The following is a 19182-nucleotide window of genomic DNA, read 5'->3' as shown; positions in this document are numbered from 1 at the left end:
CTACAGATGTTGAATGTATAAACTTCTAACTATTCTAGTGCACGAGGAATTAATATTTCATACATTCAACAGGTATTTGAGCAACTCCTCTCTGCAAGGGACTGAATTTAGTGCTGGGATACCAAGAGACTTAAGTCACAGTTTCTCAACCTGAGGAGCTCTATAGAAGGATGGAGGGTAGAGGAGTGGGTACTTAGGTGGAATCATATTGAAATCACACCTCAAAGAACTGCTTTGGTCTAAGGAGGAGAAAATCGGGCAGTTACATAATGTGTAGCAAAAGACAGTGAGTGCCAGGAGAGATGTAGAAGAGAGATCTGTGGGAGTTTGTAGGGCTCAGATAGTAGGATGTATAAGTGTGCAGCACGTAATATCTGAGCTGGACCTTGAATGGGAGGAATTGGCTGTGTGGAGAAGGAGACTATTCCCCGTTGGGGGACTTGGTTGACCAAATAATTGGGCAGGGAAAACATGGTACACTTAAGAAGCTATTGCGATTTGGATTGCTGTTGTGGGAGTAATAGGGTGCATGGTTGAGAAGATTCTTTTGGAGCTAGATTGGCCATTAGGAAGGAAGGACTCTTTCTCTGATCTGATAATTCACCCTAGGCATGTGCTAGCTGCTTTTTTTTTTTTTAAATGTACTTTTATAGAAGTACTTCTTTTTTTATCCCCTTTGGCAAAGACCTTCTGCTTGTATTTGGACCCAGTTTGTAAGCCGGCTTAAGCAAAAACAGGGCACTTATTTTAGGGAGTTTTATGGAAACCCGAGGGGCCTTCACGAAATAGAAATCATCCAGTTCTTCCAGTCGCTCTCTGTGCTTTTGTGCCCATTCTTTCTTCAGACCAGCTTCTTCTGATTCTGTTTCATAGAGTAGGCTAAAGAGGCCCATGTCCTATCCATTGGCTTTATAGGTCCAGGCACTCAAGGGATGCTTGACTTTTTTGGTCCCACTTCTGAATTGCTGAGGAAGGTATGAATTGAGTCGGGACCCATCCTGACACATTGGCTGTGGCCAGGATACAAAGTCATGTTGTACATGGTTGTCCAGTAAGCCTTTGTATCATTTCCACCCCCTTTCTCCGCTTCATCAGTGCTGCAATTTAGCATGTTGAAGGAGCATTGGGTTTGGAGTTGGACTGGCCTGGAGTTTGAACCCGAGCCCTGACACTTGCTACCTTATAGTCTTGATCGACATTCTTCTTCTTCCTTTTTTTAAAATCAACATTCTTAATGAATTCTAGGCTCCGTTTCTTCATGTGTAAGTTGAAGCTAGTATTACCCTACTTCAATAAATAGTACTTTAGAGGGAAGTGTACTGCATTCTAGTGTGTACTTGGAAGGTAAAGACCTCTCGAGGTTCAACTTAATGATTCTTTGTCTTATTAGCTTGGTGACCTTTGGCAAATCAGGTCCTGAGCCTGTTTTTCATCTATAGATGCAGACAATAGTTACCCACCTCACAGTGTTGTTTGAGGCTCAAAGGGATGTGTGAAACTGCTTTGTGACTATAATGTGTTTACATATGTATGAATCGGAAGAAAGTAAGTACCACGAGGGACAATATCTCTTTGTGAGATTATTCCATTAGAGTTTAGTACATTTCTATGGTAACTTGATAGATCTTTCTCAAAATATCTTGTAGCTTTAGATTATTAATTGATTTATGATGCAGTGGGCAGTGGTCTAGGTATTTTCAGCTTTCCATTTCCATTTCCATAAGCTCTAACCTGATTAACAATGTAAAATTTACGTTCATATTCAGAAAAAATAATGTTCTTTGTAGAAAACTTAAGCAGCCTTAAAAACATTCCTAAACCTGTTACCCTGAAATAACTGTTTTCTCTTAATTCAAACAAGTAATTCATGCTGATGAAGTAAATTAGCAATGACATAAAATTAAGCCAAAAAAGGATCCTCTGAAATTCCATCACATGGAGATAACCACTACCTTAAATTTAGTAACTTTTCCTTTTCTTTTTGATGGTGTATGCTTGCCTTGCATACTTTGTAAGGAATGTTTTGATGTTCAAGTTGTTATGAAAAGATGATACATCTGAGGAAATGGACATACTGCTATTTCTTTTTCTTTCCTTTTTTTAAAATTTTTTATATAGGTGATTACGTGAGTGAAAAACCAGTATTTGCCTTTTCTAATCCTGTGAACAAATAGCCTTTCCTTCTTAACTCAGAAGTCAAAGTTGTATTTTTTTGGAGTGATCTGAAGTATGAGTGATTTATGTGGGCAGTTTCATTTGTCAGGAATAATTACATGTTTTCAGAAATATCAGTGGCTAATGGTGGATAACATTAAAGTGAAGTCCTTGAACCTTTACTGGTTATTTCTTCCTTGGGAGGGGTAGAAGGAAGGAAGGTCCCTTCTTTGTCTCTACATAGAGAAATTGAAGACAGGTGAATAATATGAATTATAGAAATATTTAATGGAAACTAAATGAATGTATTTATTTTTAGTAGGCTTTTTTTCCCTACTTGAATGTAATAGTTGACATAAGCTAAATTGGAAATTTTTTTTTTTTTTTTAAAGATTTTATTTATTTATTTGACAGAGACACAGCGAGAGAGGGAACACAAGCAGGGGGAGTGGGAGAGGGAGAAGCAGGCTCCCTGCTCTGCGGGACTCGATCCCAGGACCCTGGGATCGTGACCTGAGCTGAAGGTAGTCGCTTAACCAACTGAGCCACCCAGGTGCCCTGGAAATTGTTTTTTGTTTTGGGATTGAAGAATTTCAGTGTTTTGATATATTTTTTTTAAGATTTATTTATTTTAGAGAGTGCACTGACACGGTGGGGTGGGCGGCAGAAGGAGAGGGAGAGAAGAGAATCTTTTTTTTTTTCTTTTAAAGATTTTATTTATTTATTTGACAGAGAGAGACACAGTGAGAGAGGGAATACAAGCAGGGGGAATGGGGGAGGGAGAAGCAGGCTTCCCACGGAGCAGGGAGCCCAATGCGGGGCTTGATCCCAGGACCCTGGGATCATGACCTGAGCCGAAGGCAGACGCTTAACGACTGAGCCACCCAGGTGCCCCGAGAGAAGAGAATCTTAAGCAGGCTCCACACCCGGCACAGAGCCCAGTGCCCTGAGATCGTGACCTGAGCTGAAATCAAGAGTTGGACGTTCAACTGACTCAGCCACCCAGGTGCCCCTGAGACTAAGTTTTTTTAAACGACTTTATTTTTTTTTTTAGAACAGTTTTAGGTTTACAACAAAATTGAGAAGGCACAGAGAGATTTCCCATGTTACCCCCCACTTTACTCCCTCCTCCCATCCATAGCATGGCTTCTCCCGTCAGCATCACTCACCAGCATGTACATTTTTAATCAAGGGTAAACCACATTGACACATAATCACCCGAAGTCCATAGTTTATATTACAGTTCACTCTTGGTGTTCTGCATTGTATGAGTTTGGACCTATATCCCTCATTATAATATCATACAGAGTATTTTCACTGCCCTAAAAATCCTCTGTTCTCCTCCAATTCATCCCTCCTTCCCCATTCCTTCCTGGAAACCACTGATCTTTTTACTGTCTCCATAGTTATGCCTTTTTGGGAATATTATATAGTTGGAATCAAACAGTATGCAGCCTTTTCAGATTGGCCTCTTTAGTACTGCTACTACTACTAAGTAGTAATGTGCCTTTAAGGTTCCTCCGTGTCTTTCCACGACTTGAAAAAACTATTTGGCACTGAAAAATATTCTGCTGTTTGTATGTCAGTTTATTTATCCGTTCACCTACTGAAGGACATCTTGGTTGCTTCCAAGCGTTGGCCATTACAAATAAGCTGCAGTAAACATCCCATCCGGGTCTTTGTGTGGACGTAAGTTTTCAACTGCTTTGGGTAAATAGCAAGAAGTGCGATTGTTGGATCGTATGGTGAGATTCTTTAGTTTTTTAAGGAACCTCCAAACTGTCTTTCAAAGTGACTATGCCATTTTGCATTCCCACCAGTAAATGTTCTTATTTTTGTCCTTCCATATTCTTTAAGGTTCCTCTTAAGTTTTAAAAGTCTGTGCTTTAAATTTCTTTATCCTTGAAACATGGCTTCTTTCAACAGATTTTTGAAAAAACAAAAACAAAAACGTGTTTTTACTGAAGAATATTTGAAAAATACATGAAAGTATAAAGAAGAAAAATTACTGATATATTTTCTTCCCCCTTTTATGTAGTTGTATCCTAAAATAAAATTAGTATGGTGTGTATATTCTTTTTTAAAATAATGAAATATTTCAAGTATGAAGAAAGTATAGAGATTAATCTTAGAAATACTTATGTATGTCCTACCCATCTTTGTCAAATCTTTATATTTTTTGCTGTTAGCAAAAAGTTTTTTATTTAAGAAATAAATATTAGAGATACAGTTCAAGCTTGCTGTGTTACCCCTTACAATTTCCCTTTCATTCTCTTTTTTCCTCTTCTCTCCCCTTTTCCTTCTCTCTTCCCTTCTAGCCCAGAGGTGGTCATTCCTGTGAAGTATATATATCATATGCACCATATATATAGCATTTAAATCAAACTGTACATATCCTTCTGCACTTGCTTTCATTGATCTTAGGTTTTTAGATATTGTCATGTTGGTCCATGTGACATTCAACTCTTGTTTATTTTCACTGAGGTATGACCCTGCCACAATTTCTCTATCTGTTTTCCTGTTGACTGACATTTAGATTGTTTCCATGTTTTTCCTTTTACTGACCCTGTGTGTATGATCAGTTTCTTACAGGTGTTCCTTTTGCTTGTCTTTGCCTAGGAGAGTTTTTCTCCAGGATAGTGTTACACAAAGTGTGGTCTAAGGAAGGAAGAATTACTTTTTGCAAATAGGGAACTGTGGAAGAGTGTAAATTAACTGTCATTGTTAATTTATTTAATATTTCTCGTAAGACATTCTCAACGAAGGAAGAGTGTTCCTTATCTTTTTTTTGACTGGTGACAGTTTGCAGCTGGGTTACTTTGAACAGCACTGCTTTAGGGTATGTTACCCTGGTGTAGAGTTAGTAGAGAGATTTGTTTTCAGAGATGGTATTGGTGTACACCCCATCCGCAGTGAGCTCAAGTACCTCTTGGTTTGTTTCCAGTCTTTGCCAACAATTGGTAGATTTGCAAAGTTTCTTTCTTTTTAAAAAGATTTTATTTACTTATTTGACAGAGAGAGAGACAGTGAGAGAGGGAACACAAGCAGGGGGAATGGGAGAGGGAGAAGCAGGCTTCCCCCTGAGCAGGGAGCCGGATACAGTCCAACTGACTGAATCACCCAGGTGCCCCTTGCAAAGTTTTTCTGATGTGAAGGGTGCAGTATTGTATCTTACTATGTTAATTTTGCATGCTCCTGATCAGTGTGATTGAGCATCTGTGTTATTTAGTATATGGGTATCATCTCTGAATTGCTTGCTTATATCTTTTTCTTTAAAGACATTGGGATTAATTCGCTTTTTCTTGATTTGCAGGAATGTTTAAAGTATTCTGTATAGGGGCACCTGGGTGGCTCAGTCCTTAAGCATTTGCCTTGGGCTCAGGTCATGATCCCAGGGTCCTGGGATCCAGCCCCGCATCGGGCTCCCTGCTCTGCGGGAAGCCTGCTTCTACCTCTCCCTCTACTGCTCCCCCTGCTTGTGTTCTCTCTCTCGCTGTGTCTCTCTGTCAAATAAATAAATAAAATCTTTAAGAAAAGTATTCTGTATTTAAGTCCTTTTCATTTAAAAACCTTGTTGCTTTTTATAACTTATCTTTTTATTTTATGTTTTGTGTTTTATATTTTTAAATCTTAACCCATTAGTCTTTTATGTTTTGTGCCCAAGTTTTAATTTTCCCTTCTTAGTTTTACTTTAAAATTTTTAAAATTCTACTTTTTACATATGTCATTAATCTACCTGCAAGGGATTTTTAGGTATTTCTTTTCTATATGGGTAAACAAATTTTTTTCCAGTTTTCATTGACTAGTTCATTTTTTTCTTCGCCCAGTTCTTCTGACCCCATAACTCCGTTTTCTTCCTGTTTTTGTATGCTGCCTATCATTTCCTTTTTTGGATTCTCCTTCCTTTATCCTTAAATGCTGTTGTCTTGGACACTGTCTCTGGCTTTCTGGTACTTACTTTCAGCGTACAACTAGCATATACAAGTGCTCAGACCTGTACCACATCCTTGCCTCTTCCTTCTTCACTCTGTTGATCCATGACCACCAAGCCCTGACACAGGGTGGGGTTTCAGTGAATACTTGAATGAGTGCATCAGTGATCTAGTTAGGGAAGTTAGTGCTTCACAGTGGAAGTAGGAGGGTGCTGGGCCTTGAGGGAGGAGAGAATTTAGATGAGCAGGGAGGAGGTGGAAGGGTGAGTTGCAACTTGACACATTTGGTGTTAGCTTCTGATTCATAATGGTGAGCCTTCTCTCGTGTCATTTTTTGACCTTTGATTTTTGTACACTGTTCCATTTTGTCTTAACTACCACTTGAATGAGACAAAGTCACATGACCTTTTGGTGATGCTCTCGAGCAGGGCTCCCTGTGTCTGATGTAGTATGTGTAGCATAGTGCCCTATAGAAAATAGGGTCGTTGTTGCAGAGAGTGGCACAGCGTCCGCAAGGTGTTTTAGACTGAAGATCAGAAGACCCCATTCTAGTTCTGGCCCTGCTGCTTATTACCTCTGTGAACTTAGGTGAGTCCTTAAAACCCACTGTGTTTTTTATGGTGAACAGTCTTTTAGTCCTCTCCAACTGTGAGTTCAGTAGAAATCTTTGTGGCATAGGTTTCAAAATAAATTTTTTTTTCTTGGGTGGTAGTTTCATGGATGTTTATAATTCATGAACCTGCACACTTCCATTTTGTGCACTTTTGTAGATGTTTTATTTTACAATGAAAAAGATTTTAAGAACCCACAAAAGACTAGGTTTCTTTTTTCTTTTTTTTTTTTTTTAAGATTTTATTTATTTATTTGACAGAGAGAGACATAGCGAGAGAGGGAACACAAGCAGTGGGTGTGGGAGAGGGAGAAGCAGGCTCCCCGCTGAGCAGGGAGCCTGATGCGGGGCTTGATCCCAGGACCCTGGGACCATGACCTGAGCCCAAGGCAGACGCTTAACGACTGAGCCACCCAGGCGCCCCAAGACTAGGTTTCTTATGTCCATGTGCCCCCTCTCCCCCCCAAAAAAAATTCCAGCTAGATTAAAGACTTGAATGCAGAAAGCAAAATCATAAGAGTAGGAAGAAAACATAGGTAAATATATGTGGCAGGGGTCTCCAAGTCCACCTCCAGGTTCAGTGAGTTGAATTCACAGGACTCCACATATATTTGTACTCATGTCTAAGATGTATTACAGTGAAAGGATAAAAAGCAAAATCAGCAAAGGGAAAAGGCACATATGTGGAGCAAAGTCCAGAGGAAACCAGGTATAGGCGTCCAAGAGTCCACTCGAGTGGAGTCACACAGAACGTGCTTAATCCCTCTAGCAGTGAGTTGTGACAACACGCGTGACACGTTGTCTACCAGAGATGCTCTTTAGAGACTCAGTGCCAAGGGCTTTTAATCAGTGCTGGTCATGTTGGCATCTTCTGCCTAACACGTACCACAATTCCGGAGTCTGAGAAGGAAAGCAAGTGTTCAGCGTGTTCAGCATAAACCATATTGTTTGTACAAAGGGTTTAGGCCCAGTGAGCCACTCTTAGCAGTTCTGGGAGTGGGGGGATCTCTCCTGAAACCCATTTCCAGATGGCAGCCAAGGGCCAGCCTGGCAGGCACGCGTTTCTAAGGATAGCCATCTCAGGCCTGCTATGCTAACTCTTTTCTTTTTCTTCCTTCCTTTTTTTTTTTTTTTTAAAGATTTTTTATTTATTTATTTGACAGAGAGAGACACAGCGAGAGAGGGAACACAAGCAGGGGGAGTGGGAGAGGGAGAAGCAGGCTTCCCGCCGAGCAGGGAGCCCGATGTGGGACTCGATCCCAGGACCTTGGGACCATGACCCGAGCCGAAGGCAGACTCTCAACGATTGAGCCACCCAGGCGCCCCTATGTTAACTCTTTTCTGCAGAATATACTATTTTTTTTGTAATCTTAGAGTAAGAAAGGCGTTTCTAAGCATGGCTAGAAGCTCTGAAGCCATAAAAAGAAGGAAGGGTAAATTTATGTTTTAAAAACTTAGATATGAAAATGAAGTGCTGTAGAGTCACAAGGCAAGTATTTATGATGTGTGGGAGAATAGGGGGAGATTTTTTTCCCCAATATATAAAAGCTTTTATAGGTCAGCAACTCAAAAGAATAATGAGTAATTTGCTGAGGAAGGTGTTTCAAAGGACCAATAAATATTTGAGAAGATACTTTACCTCAGTGATAAAATAGGTATAAAGTAAGACAACAGTCTTTTCATTTATCATAGTCAGCTAACATTGATTACTTACAGTCTTTATAAAATTGAGTACTCAGTGTAGGAGTGGGTGTGGGGAAATTGCTACTTGTATACACTGCTGGTGGTATAAATAAGCACAGACTTTTTAAATTAAGTTTTTAATTTTAACTCCAGTGTAGTTAACATACAGTGTTATATTAATTTCAGGCATACAACATAGTGATTCAACACTTCATACATTACTCAGTAGCACAGACTTTTTGAAGGGTATTTTTCCAAAATCTATTAAACTTGATGACCCACCTACCCTTTGACTCAGCAGTTCCATTTCTAGAGTTTTAGCTTACAGAAACCCATAGAAGTGAACAGATGCATGGATAAGAATGTTCTCTGAAGCATTGTTTGTGGTCCTAACTGGTAATAACACAAATAGAGGGTTCGTTCAGTACGTTATACTACTTCTATAGACAGTCTTCCTGTAGCCATTATTAATTAGATTTTTATTTAGTGCTACGGAAAAATATTTAAGATTTTATATGTAACCAAACATTTTTTTAGTGTTCTTCATTTGGTATTTAAAACCTGACCTGAATGGATATGTGGTTCTTTATAATCTTTGATTATCCCACTTAGTGTGAGTGCCCATATGTTTTATTACAGAAATATGACTGTATTTGATTACAGGTACTGCTCTAGAACCCATTGGGTGGATGGGGTTATTTGAAATACACAGTATATTCACTATATAATCATTCTAAAATCTAAAATATTCTGAGACATATATTGCTCCAAAGGTTTCTGGTAAAGGACTTGTATTAATCAAAAGGAAAAAGAAAGGGGCGCCTGGGTGGCTCAGTCGTTAAGCATCTGCCTTTGGCTCAGGTCATGATCCCAGGGTCCTGGGATCTAGCCCCGCATCGCACTCCCTGCTCGGCGGGAAGCTTGCTTCTCCCTCTCCCACTTACCCTGCTTGTGTTCCCTCTCTTGCTGTCTCTCTCTCTGTCAAATAAATAAAATCTTAAAAAAAAAAAAAAAAAGGAAAAAAAGGCAAACTGTAAAATACTCTATGTTATATTCCAGTTTTTAGGTTAAAATAATGTTAGTTTTACGAACAGGAAATAATAGTTCAGAATATATTCTCCACATTTAACAGTGATTATCTGAAGTTATGGCAATGTCTTTTTCTCATAAGTGAAAATACTTTGATACGCGTTTGTATGCAGTGAATAATGTCGGAGTTGTGGAGAGGGTGGAACTGGCTTCTGACTCTGAAGTAGTGTTGGTCATGTCTCAGATACTATGTGATGGCCTGGAGGATCTCACTTTCTACAACTGAAAACTTAGTCTGTATGAAAGATGAATTTGAGTGTTGGATTCCTTTTGAATTTTCAGAACTTTTGGTTACAGTCCTTTTTTTAAATATAATTTTATTATGTTAGTCACCATACATTACATCATTAGTTTTTGATGTAGTGTTCCATGATTCATTGTGTATAACACCCAGTGCTCCATGCAATACGTGCCCTCTTTAATACCCATCACCAGGCTAACTCATTCCCCCACCCTCTCCCCTCTAAAACCCTCAGTTTGTTTCTCAGAGTCCATAGTCTCTCATGGTTCTTCTCCCCCTCTGATTCCCCCCTCTTCATTTTTCCCTTCCTATTATCGTCTTTTTTTTTTTTTTTAACATATAATGTATTATTTGTTTCAGAGGTACAGGTCTATGATTCATCAGTCTTACACAATTCACAGCACTCACCATAGCACATACCCTCCCCAATGTCCATCACCCAGCCACCCCATCCCTCCCACCCCCCAACATTCCAGCAACCCTCAGTTTGTTTCCTGAGATTAAGAGTCTCTTATGGTTTGTCTTCCTCTCTGGTTTCTTCTTGTTTCATTTTTTCCTCCCTTCCCCTATGATCCTCTGTCTTGTTTCTCAAATTCCTCATATCAGTGAGATCATATGATACTTGTCTTTCTCTGATTGACTTATTTTGCTTAGCATAATACCCTCTAGTTCCATCCACGTTGTTGCAAATGGCAAGATTTCGTTGTTTTTTTTTTTTTTTGGTGGCTGCATAATATTCCATTATATATATATATATATACACCACATCTTCTTTATCCATTCATCTGTTGATGGACATCTTGGCTCTTTCCATAGTTTGGCTATTGTGGACATTGCTGCTGTAAACATTGGGGTGCAGGTGCCCCTGCAGATCACTACATTTGTATCTTTGGGGTAAATACTCAGTAATACAGTTGCTGGGTCGTAGGGTAGCTCTATTTTCAACTTTTTGAGGAACCTCCATACTGTTTTCCAGAGTGGCTGCACCAGCTTGCATTCGCACCAACAGTGTAGGAAGGTTCCCCTTTCTCTGCATCCTCGCCAACATATGTCATTTCCTGACTTGTTAATTTTAGCCATTCTGACTGGTATGAGGTGATATCTCATTGAGATTTTGATTTTGATTTCGCTAATGCCGAGCGATGTTGAGCACTTTTTCATGGGTCTGTTGGCCATTTGGATGTCTTCTTTGGAAAAATGTCTGTTCATGTCTTCTGCCCATTTCTTTTTTTTTTTTTATTTTTTTTATTCTTATGTTAATCCCCATACATTACATCATTAGTTTTAGATGAAGTGTTCCATGATTCATTGTTTGTGCACAACACCCAGTGCTCCATGCAGAATGTGCCCTCCTCAATACCCACCACCAGGCCAACCCATCCTCCCACCCCCCTCCCCTCTAGAACCCTGTTTGTTTTTCAGAGTCCATCGTCTCTCATGGTTCGTCTACCCCTCCGATTTCCCCCGCTTCATTCTTCCCCTCCCGCTACCTTCTTCTTCTTCTTTTTTTTTTTTCTTAACATATATTGCATTATTTGTTTCAGAGGTACAGATCTGAGATTCAACAGTCTTGCACAATTCACAGCACTTACCAGAGCACATACCCTCCCCAGTGTCTATCACCCAGTCACCCCATCCCTCCCACCCCACCCCCGACTCCAACAACACTCAGTTTGTTTCCTGCGATTAAGAATTCCTCATATCAGTGAGATCATATGATACATGTCTTTCTCTTTTTGACTTATTTCACTCAACATAATACCCTCCAGTTCCATCCACATTGTTGCAAATGGCAAGATCTCATTCCTTTTGATGCTGCATAATATTCCATTGTATATATATACCACATCTTCTTTATCCATTCATCTGTCGATGGACATCTTGACTGCCCATTTCTTGATTGGATTAGTTGTTCTTTGGGTGTTGAGTTTGATAAGTTCTTTATAGATTTTGGATACTAGCCCTTTATTTGATATGTCATTTGCAAATATCTTCTCCCATTCTGTCAGTTGTCTTTTGGTTTTGTTCAGTGCTCCCTTTGCTGTGCAAAAGCTTTTTATCTTGATGAAGTCCCGATAGTTCATTTTTGCCCTCGCTTCCCTTGCCTTTGGCGATGTGTCTAAGAAGAAGTTGCTGTGGCTGAGGTTGAAGAGGTTGCTGCCTGTGTTCTCAAGGGATTTTGATGGACTCCTGTCTCACATTTAGGTCTTTCAATAATTTTGAGTCTGTTTTTGTGTGTGGTGTAAGGAAATGGTCCAGTTTCATTCTTCTGCATGTGGCTGTCCAATTTTCCCAACGTTTGTTGAAGAGACTGTCTTTTCTCCATTGGACATTCTTTCCTGCTTTGTCGAAGATTAGTTGACCATAGAGTTGAGGGTCCATTTCTGGGCTCTCTGTTCTGTTCCATTGATCTATGTGTCTGTTTTTGTGCCAGTACCATACTGTCTTGATGATGACAGCTTTGTAATAGAGCTGGGAGTCCGGAATTGTGATGCCGCCAGCTTTGCTTTTCTTTTTCAACATTCCTCTGGCTATGTGGGGTCTTTTCTGGTTCCATACAAATTTTAGGATTATTTGTTCCATTTCTTTGAAAAAAGTGGATGGTATTTTGATAGGGATTGCATTAAATGTGTAGATTGCTCTAGGTAACAGACATTTTCACAGTATTTGTTCTTCCAGTCCATGAGCATGGAACGCTTTTCCATTTCTTGGTGACTTCCTCAATTCTTTCATGAGTATTCTATAGTTTTCTGAGTACAGATCCTTTGCCTCTTTGGTGGATTTATTCCTAGGTATGTTATGGTTTTGGGTGCAATTGTAAATGGGATCGACTCCTTAATTTCTCTTTCTTCTGTCTGTTGGTGTATAGGAATGCAACTGATTTCTGTGTATTGATTTTATATCCTGCCACTTTACTGAATTCCTGTATGAATTCTAGCAGTTTTGGGGTGGAGTCTTTTGGGTTTTCCACATAAAGTATCGTATCATCAGCAAAAAGTGAGTTTCACTTCTTCTTTGCCAGTTTGGATGCCTTTTATTTCTTTTTGTTGTCTGATTGCTGAGGCTAGGACTTCTAGTACTGTGTTGAACAGCAGTAGTGATAGTGGACATTCCTGCCGTGTTCCTGACCTTAGGGGAAAAGCTCTGTTTTTCCCCATTGAGTATGATATTCGCTGTGGGTTTTTCATAGATGGCTTTTATGATATTGAGGTATGTACCGTCTATCCCTACATTCCGAAGAGTTTTAATGAAGAAAGGATGCTGTACTTTGTCAAATGCTTTTTCTGTGTCTATTGAGAGGATCATATGGTTCTTGTTCTTTCTTTTATTAATGTATTGTATCACATTGACTGATTTGCGGGTGTTGAACCAACCTTGCAGCCCAGGGATAAATCCCACTTGGTCGTGGTGAATAAGCCTTTTATTATACTGTTGGATCCTATTGGCTAGTATTTTGGTGAGAATTTTTGCATCCATGTTCATTTGGGATATTGGTCTGTAATTCTCCTTTCTAATGGGGTGTTTGTCTGGTTTTGGGATCAAGGTAATGCTGGTTTCATAAAATGAGTTTGGAAGTTTTCCTTCCATTTCTGTTTTTTGGAACAGTTCCAGAAGAATAGGTATTAATTCTTCTTGAAATGGTTGGTAGAATTCCCCTGGGAAGCCATCTGGCCCTGGGCTCTTGGGAGATTTTTGATTATTGCTTCAATTTCTTTACTGGTTATGGGTCTGTTCAGGTTTTCTATTTCTTCCTGGTTCAGTTCTGGTAGTTTATACTTCTATAGGAATGCATCTGTTTCTTCCAGATTGTCTAATTGGTTACAATCCTTCTTGTTTCTGAATAGACACTTTTGGGGTCCTAGGCCTAATTTGCCTTGTCACTTTCATGAGGTTGTTTCCTGGGTTGGGTAAGGGCACAGAATTCAGATACCTTTTTTTTTTTTTTTAAGATTTTATTTGTTTATTTGAGAGAGAGAGCATGGGCATGAGCAGGGCGGGGCCGGGGGGAGGCAGAGAGAGCTAAGTGGGGCTCGATCCCAGGACCCTGAGATCATGGCCTGAGTTGAAGGCAGCTGCTTAACTGACTGAGCCACCCAGGCGTCCCTGGAGTTCACATTCTTTCTGTGCCTCTAAAAACAGGATTCAGAGAACATACTATTGCTAAATCTTTACTTTTAATTTTGTTAGCTTTGACGGGTTGATAATTTTAGTACTTGATTATATCAGGACTTATTTACATTTCTTTTCATAAAGCTTGAACATGATTAATTACCTTTTATTTAAAGTATGGTGTGTATCTAAAGATGGCATAAGAGTGTTACACTGATCCTCCTCAAAGGGTGTAGGAGGCTTTAACTCTTCCTCTGGTATACTTGGCCCGTTTTGGAGGGACTCCATATGATGCTTGGTGCCCTTTTGGCATTCCCATGGTCCCATCATAAATAATTTTATTGAATTTAGGATGCTACATTTTCTTTCCTAGTGAGGGAGAGCGGAAAGTTTAGGCACTATACTGGGGAGACATAGGAAGAAACCGAATGGTTGTTTGAAAAACGAAAGAGACCGGTATCACTTGCCTTTTTAAGCCTTTGGTACAGATTGTCTACGTCAGTTTGTTATGAGGAATTTAACTTTCTGCCTTCTTCCCCAGAATGATTCTTCCATCGTTTCTGTAGCTAAAATCTGTGGGCAGTGTTTGCTGCCTGAGATCTGAGAGGCACTGGGGCAGAGCCTCCTGTGTTGGCACGAGTGCCGCAGACTGATTGCACAGCCACCACGTAGAATCATCTCATCTGCTGCTCTCACAGCCGTCCTGCCTGCCTTTTCCTCCTTCCTTCTTCTTTACTCTTTTCTTCCTTTACCATTGAGCTTTGGGCTAACTTTGAGACTTTATTTGGATTTCACCACTTTTTCCCATTAATGTCCTCTTTCTGTTCTGGGATCCAACCCAGGGCACCACCCTGTGCTTAGTTGTCTCTCCGGTCTCCTCTGGTCTGTGACAGTGTCTTAGTCTTTCCTTGTGTTTCACCATCTTGAAGCCTGGAGCGGTACTGGCTGGATATCCTGTAGAAGCTCTTCCAATTTGGGTTTTTCTGGTGGTTTTACTGATAATGAGATGGGGGGTCTGGGGCTTTTGAAAGAATACCACAGAGGTGCAGTGCCCTTCTTGTCACATCCTATCAGGGATCATGATAGCCCTGTGACATCAGTCATGGTGTTAACGTTCATCACTTGGTAGAGATCGTATTTATCACGTGTCTCCACTGTAGCATCAACCTTTTCCTTTTTCCTTTTTCTGTTCTTTGGAAGCAGGTCACTAAACCTAGTCTACCCTTTCAGAGAGGGTAGAAGCAGAAATGAAGCCATACCTCCTGCAGGGGGAGGTACCTACATGCATTATTTGGAATTCTTTTAGAAGAAAGATGTGTTTCTTTTCCCCCCAGTGAATTTCATCATTTAATGATTTCTTTACATCGGCATGGATTCATGTAGATTAATTTTATACTTTGGGTTATAATCCAGTTCTGTGTTACTTATTTTGTTCCTCAAATTATTCCAGCCTTGGCCATATTGGAACTCTTTCAGGTGGCTCCTGGAGACCTTTGATGTGTTTCACGCCCCATTTTCTTTCTAGCATGACAAAATGCTTCGGGGTCATCTTGCTTTTTCAGTGCTCCAGCCCCAGAATCCGTCATTTTTTCAAGGAGCCTGGTTCCTCTTTTTGGAGAATGGTATTTAACAACCAGGATTTGGGTGCAGGGTGTGCTTGTTGCTACCAGAATGTCTTGCCTCTATGTTCTGTGTGTGTGCGTCTTTGAAAAATTTGGAAAACGTCAAGCATACACAAAAGTACAAATTCTCAGTATCTGTCATGCAGCTTGAACAATTATCGATTAGTGGCCAATCTTGGTTTCATTTATATGGCCTCTCCCCATGCCTCACCCCTCTGCCCGTGATTATTATTTTTTTATGAAGACCCAAATGAGGCTATTACTTTATTTATATTAAAAGAATAAAAATTGTGTATATTTAAGGGGTACATCGTGATGATTTGATATATATGTACATGTGGAATGATTACTGTAGTCAAACTAATTAATACATCTTCTCACATAGTTATCTTTTTGTGTATGTGTGGTGAGAGCTGAAATTTACTCTCTTAGCAAATTTCCAGTACACCTTTGGTTATTTCAGGTAAATCCCAGTAACTATATTATTTCACCTATAGATATTTCAGTCTTGATCTCTAAAAAATACTCTCTTAAATAAAATTTTAAATTGAGGTATAATAGAGTAGAGAGTATGAAAGTGTAGAGCTTGATGAATTTTTATCAAGCTATATGTTTTTGTAACCATCACCCAGAACAAGATACAGGGCATTTCTAGCCCCTCAGAAGTCTCCTCAATCACAAGTGATAATTTTTATAAGAATCTTGAAAAACAAACATAAACCACAATACCGTTATTACACCTAAGAAATTAACAGTAATTCCTTAAAATAAAATATCCAGGCATTTGCAAATGGTAGGTTCCCCTGTCCCTACCCCTCCCCTCCCTTGGAATGTTCTGCCTACCTGTTCTGTACTTTGTCACAGTCTGGGTTTTGCCGAGAGCATCACGGTGGTGCTGTTCAACATGTTCCTCTCATAGAGGCTTTCTTGGTTGAAACTGGTCTGTCACATTCTGCTTAGGTAATCCCACCACAGTAGTGGGCAGTGGTTCTGTCTGTGGAGAAACTTCCATCAGTAAGGTGGCTTCACCAAACAGATATTGTCCCTGGTGTCTGATTAAAGTTCTCCTTCCCATTGCTAGCTAGATCTAGAAGATTTCTTCAAAATTTTTGTATTTTTTTCAGTATACAAATCCTTTAGAAAAAAGGAATAACTATATGTAGAAGAGAATTTTGATACTCTTGGCTTTGTTTTCCTCTCTTCTAGGGGTTAAATGACCAGGACAGTTGTAAGACAGTATAAATAACTAGTAAACCTTTTTTTTTTTTTTTTAAGATTTTATTTACTTATTTGACAGAGAGAGACACAGCGAGAGAGGGAACCACAAGCAGGGCGAGTGGGAGAGGGAGAAGCAGGCTTCCCGCTGAGCAGGGAGCCCCATGTGGGGCTCAATCCCAGGACCCTGGGATCATGACCTGAGACGAAGGCAGACGCTTAACGACTGAGCCACCCAGGCGCCCCAGTAGTAAACCTTTTTTAGTGTTGTGTCCTACTATGTCAGAGTCATCTGCATACAGGGCTAGTTGTGGTTAATCATGACTGAGTGAACTGTAGTACAGGAAAAGGATTAAGCTATAAAAATACCTAGTTTTGGTTGTGTTTGATTTGTTAAGTTCTTTTTTTCTTCTTATATTATAGATCAGCTTGAACGGGTCTTTTTACGACTTGGCCATGCTGAAACAGATGAACAATTACAGAATATTATATCTAAATTCCTTCCTCCTGTTTTGCTCAAACTGTCCAGCACCCAAGAAGGAGTACGCAAAAAGGTAAGCATGTTGGGACGGTTGGGGGAGTTAAATGGTGAGTAAATGGGTGTATATTATGAAGTGAGTTTTCTGTTCTCATTATTGACATCCAGGTTCATGGTCTCATTATGGCCTTTCAAAGTGGAGAGTGAGTCTGGGACCAGCTTACGTGACTTAAACGTAGCTTTTGTATGCTTAGCACAGCTGCATTTAGTGCCAGCCGTACACTTGGCCCCAGTGCCCGATGATAGAATTGAGATCGTTATTCCGTGTATGTGGAGGCTTGATCTAAAAGCCATGCCCTTGATTCCGATATGAAAGTCAGGTGGTAATGGGGCAAAAATATTCTTTAGCTTTGGCTGACTATGAATACAACTTTCATGAAAATTAAGCAAAATAATTTTTTTAAAAAGCAAAATACCGTACAGCTCCTGTTTTAGGATTCTGAAGTACTGTCACCAAAAGTTGGGTAACTATCACATCAAGATTTTTTTTTTAAGGTTTTATTTATTATTTATTTTATTTTTGTTTATTTTTAATTTTTCAAGTTTTTATTTCAATTCCAGTTTGTTAACATACAGTGTAATATTACTTTCAGGTGTAGAGGTTTTTTTTATTATGTTCAGTTAGCCAACATACGGTACATCATTAGTTTTTGATGTAGTGTTCAACGATTCATTATTTATTTGAGACAGAGAGTGAGAGAAAGTACAAGCTGGTGGGGGGAGGGGCAGAGGGAGAGGGACAAGCAGACTCCCTGATGAGCAGGGAGGGCTCGATCCCAGGACCCCAGGATCATGACCTGAGCCCAAGGCACAAATACTTAACTGATTGAGCCACCCAGGTGCCCCAAGATTTTCTTTTTTAACCTAAATGTTCTGCAGGGAACATTTGCCCCCTTCATTTTTAAAATAGTTCATTAGTCTTCTGGTGTATTTATACTAGACCTTCAGGTCTTAGAGCTGTCATCAAGTTTCATCCCTTGGGCCACTGTGATTGATTGGAAATGGCTCCTTGGAGGTCTGCCCTGAGAGGGATTCTGAGGCCCAATTTGGGTTTATTGGACAAAGAGTCTCTTTAAGAACATCTGTTATGTTTGCAGGAAGAGACAGGACATTCTCATCAGGTATTTGACGTGCCTGTTGTTAACACTGCTTTGCTGAACACATATGTATTTGATCCTGTCACTGTCCTATTTAAAACTCCTCTGTGGCTTTCTGTTACCCTCAGGAGAGCAAGTTATACTAAAAGGCCCCTCATGAGTTCGTTTCTGCTAGGTAACTAGCAGAATTCACGCTAGTGAATGAAAGAAACATCTAGTTGGGGAGACTGGTATTAAACAGTCACAGACAGTATCCAGTTATAAATTGTAATAAGTGCCAAGATAGAAAAGGATCTTTGAAAGAATATATTTGAGGACTTGATTTAAACTGAATGTGGGGCATAAGGAAGGCCTCTGTGGTGTGTAGGAAGTAGCCAGACAGAGAGATGGGAAGACCATATAAGATACAGCAGGCCCTGTGTGGATGTTCTGAGCTAGAACAGTGTGGGACGACTTCAGGGACCTGAGGGCCACCCAGTGCACCCAGTGATAGGAGTGATAGGTGGTCAGGCTTTGGGGAGAGGAAACAGGGACGCCAGTGGGCAGCAATTTGAAAGCTCATGTACACATAATTTCAATGTGTGAAATTTTGTGATTGATGAAAACTTGTATTGATTGTCAGTTGTGTAATTTTTGGGTTCCTAACTATCAGTGTCATGATGCACATTAGACTTAAGCAGGATACCCTGCAAGGGTAGGTGGTAATTTGTGGATAAACTGAGTGAAAGAGAAATAAAAGTTTTAGATTTCTAGTGACATATTAGAGTATATTTGCTATTTTAAGGAAAACAAGGTTTGTTATGTAGAATTTTACTTCATAGCCAACTTTAAATGTAGGCTGTCATTAGAATATCTAAAATTAAAGACTGCCCATACCACATACTGACAAGG

The 19182-nt window shown here is 39.8% G+C and overlaps 1 protein-coding gene across 4 annotated transcripts in view; it reads left to right on the top strand.

The window, feature by feature from the left end:
- The window catches only part of ECPAS (Ecm29 proteasome adaptor and scaffold), a 107746-nt gene that overhangs the window by 11880 nt on the left and 76684 nt on the right, over positions 1–19182 (top strand). For all 4 annotated transcript variants that reach the window (XM_045882919.3, XM_045882920.3, XM_045882917.3 and 1 more), the window contains one exon: positions 17080–17210. In XM_045882919.3, the coding sequence (XP_045738875.1) occupies positions 17080–17210 (131 nt within the window). The remainder of the gene's footprint in view (positions 1–17079; positions 17211–19182) is intronic.

This window comes from Mirounga angustirostris, unplaced genomic scaffold (assembly GCF_029215605.1).
Source record: "Mirounga angustirostris isolate CCGP_5_RB_7025 unplaced genomic scaffold, mMirAng1.0.hap1 SCAF_15, whole genome shotgun sequence".
In the NCBI taxonomy this organism is placed as follows: domain Eukaryota; kingdom Metazoa; phylum Chordata; class Mammalia; order Carnivora; family Phocidae; genus Mirounga; species Mirounga angustirostris.
This window is presented reverse-complemented; position numbering and strand designations above follow the sequence as displayed.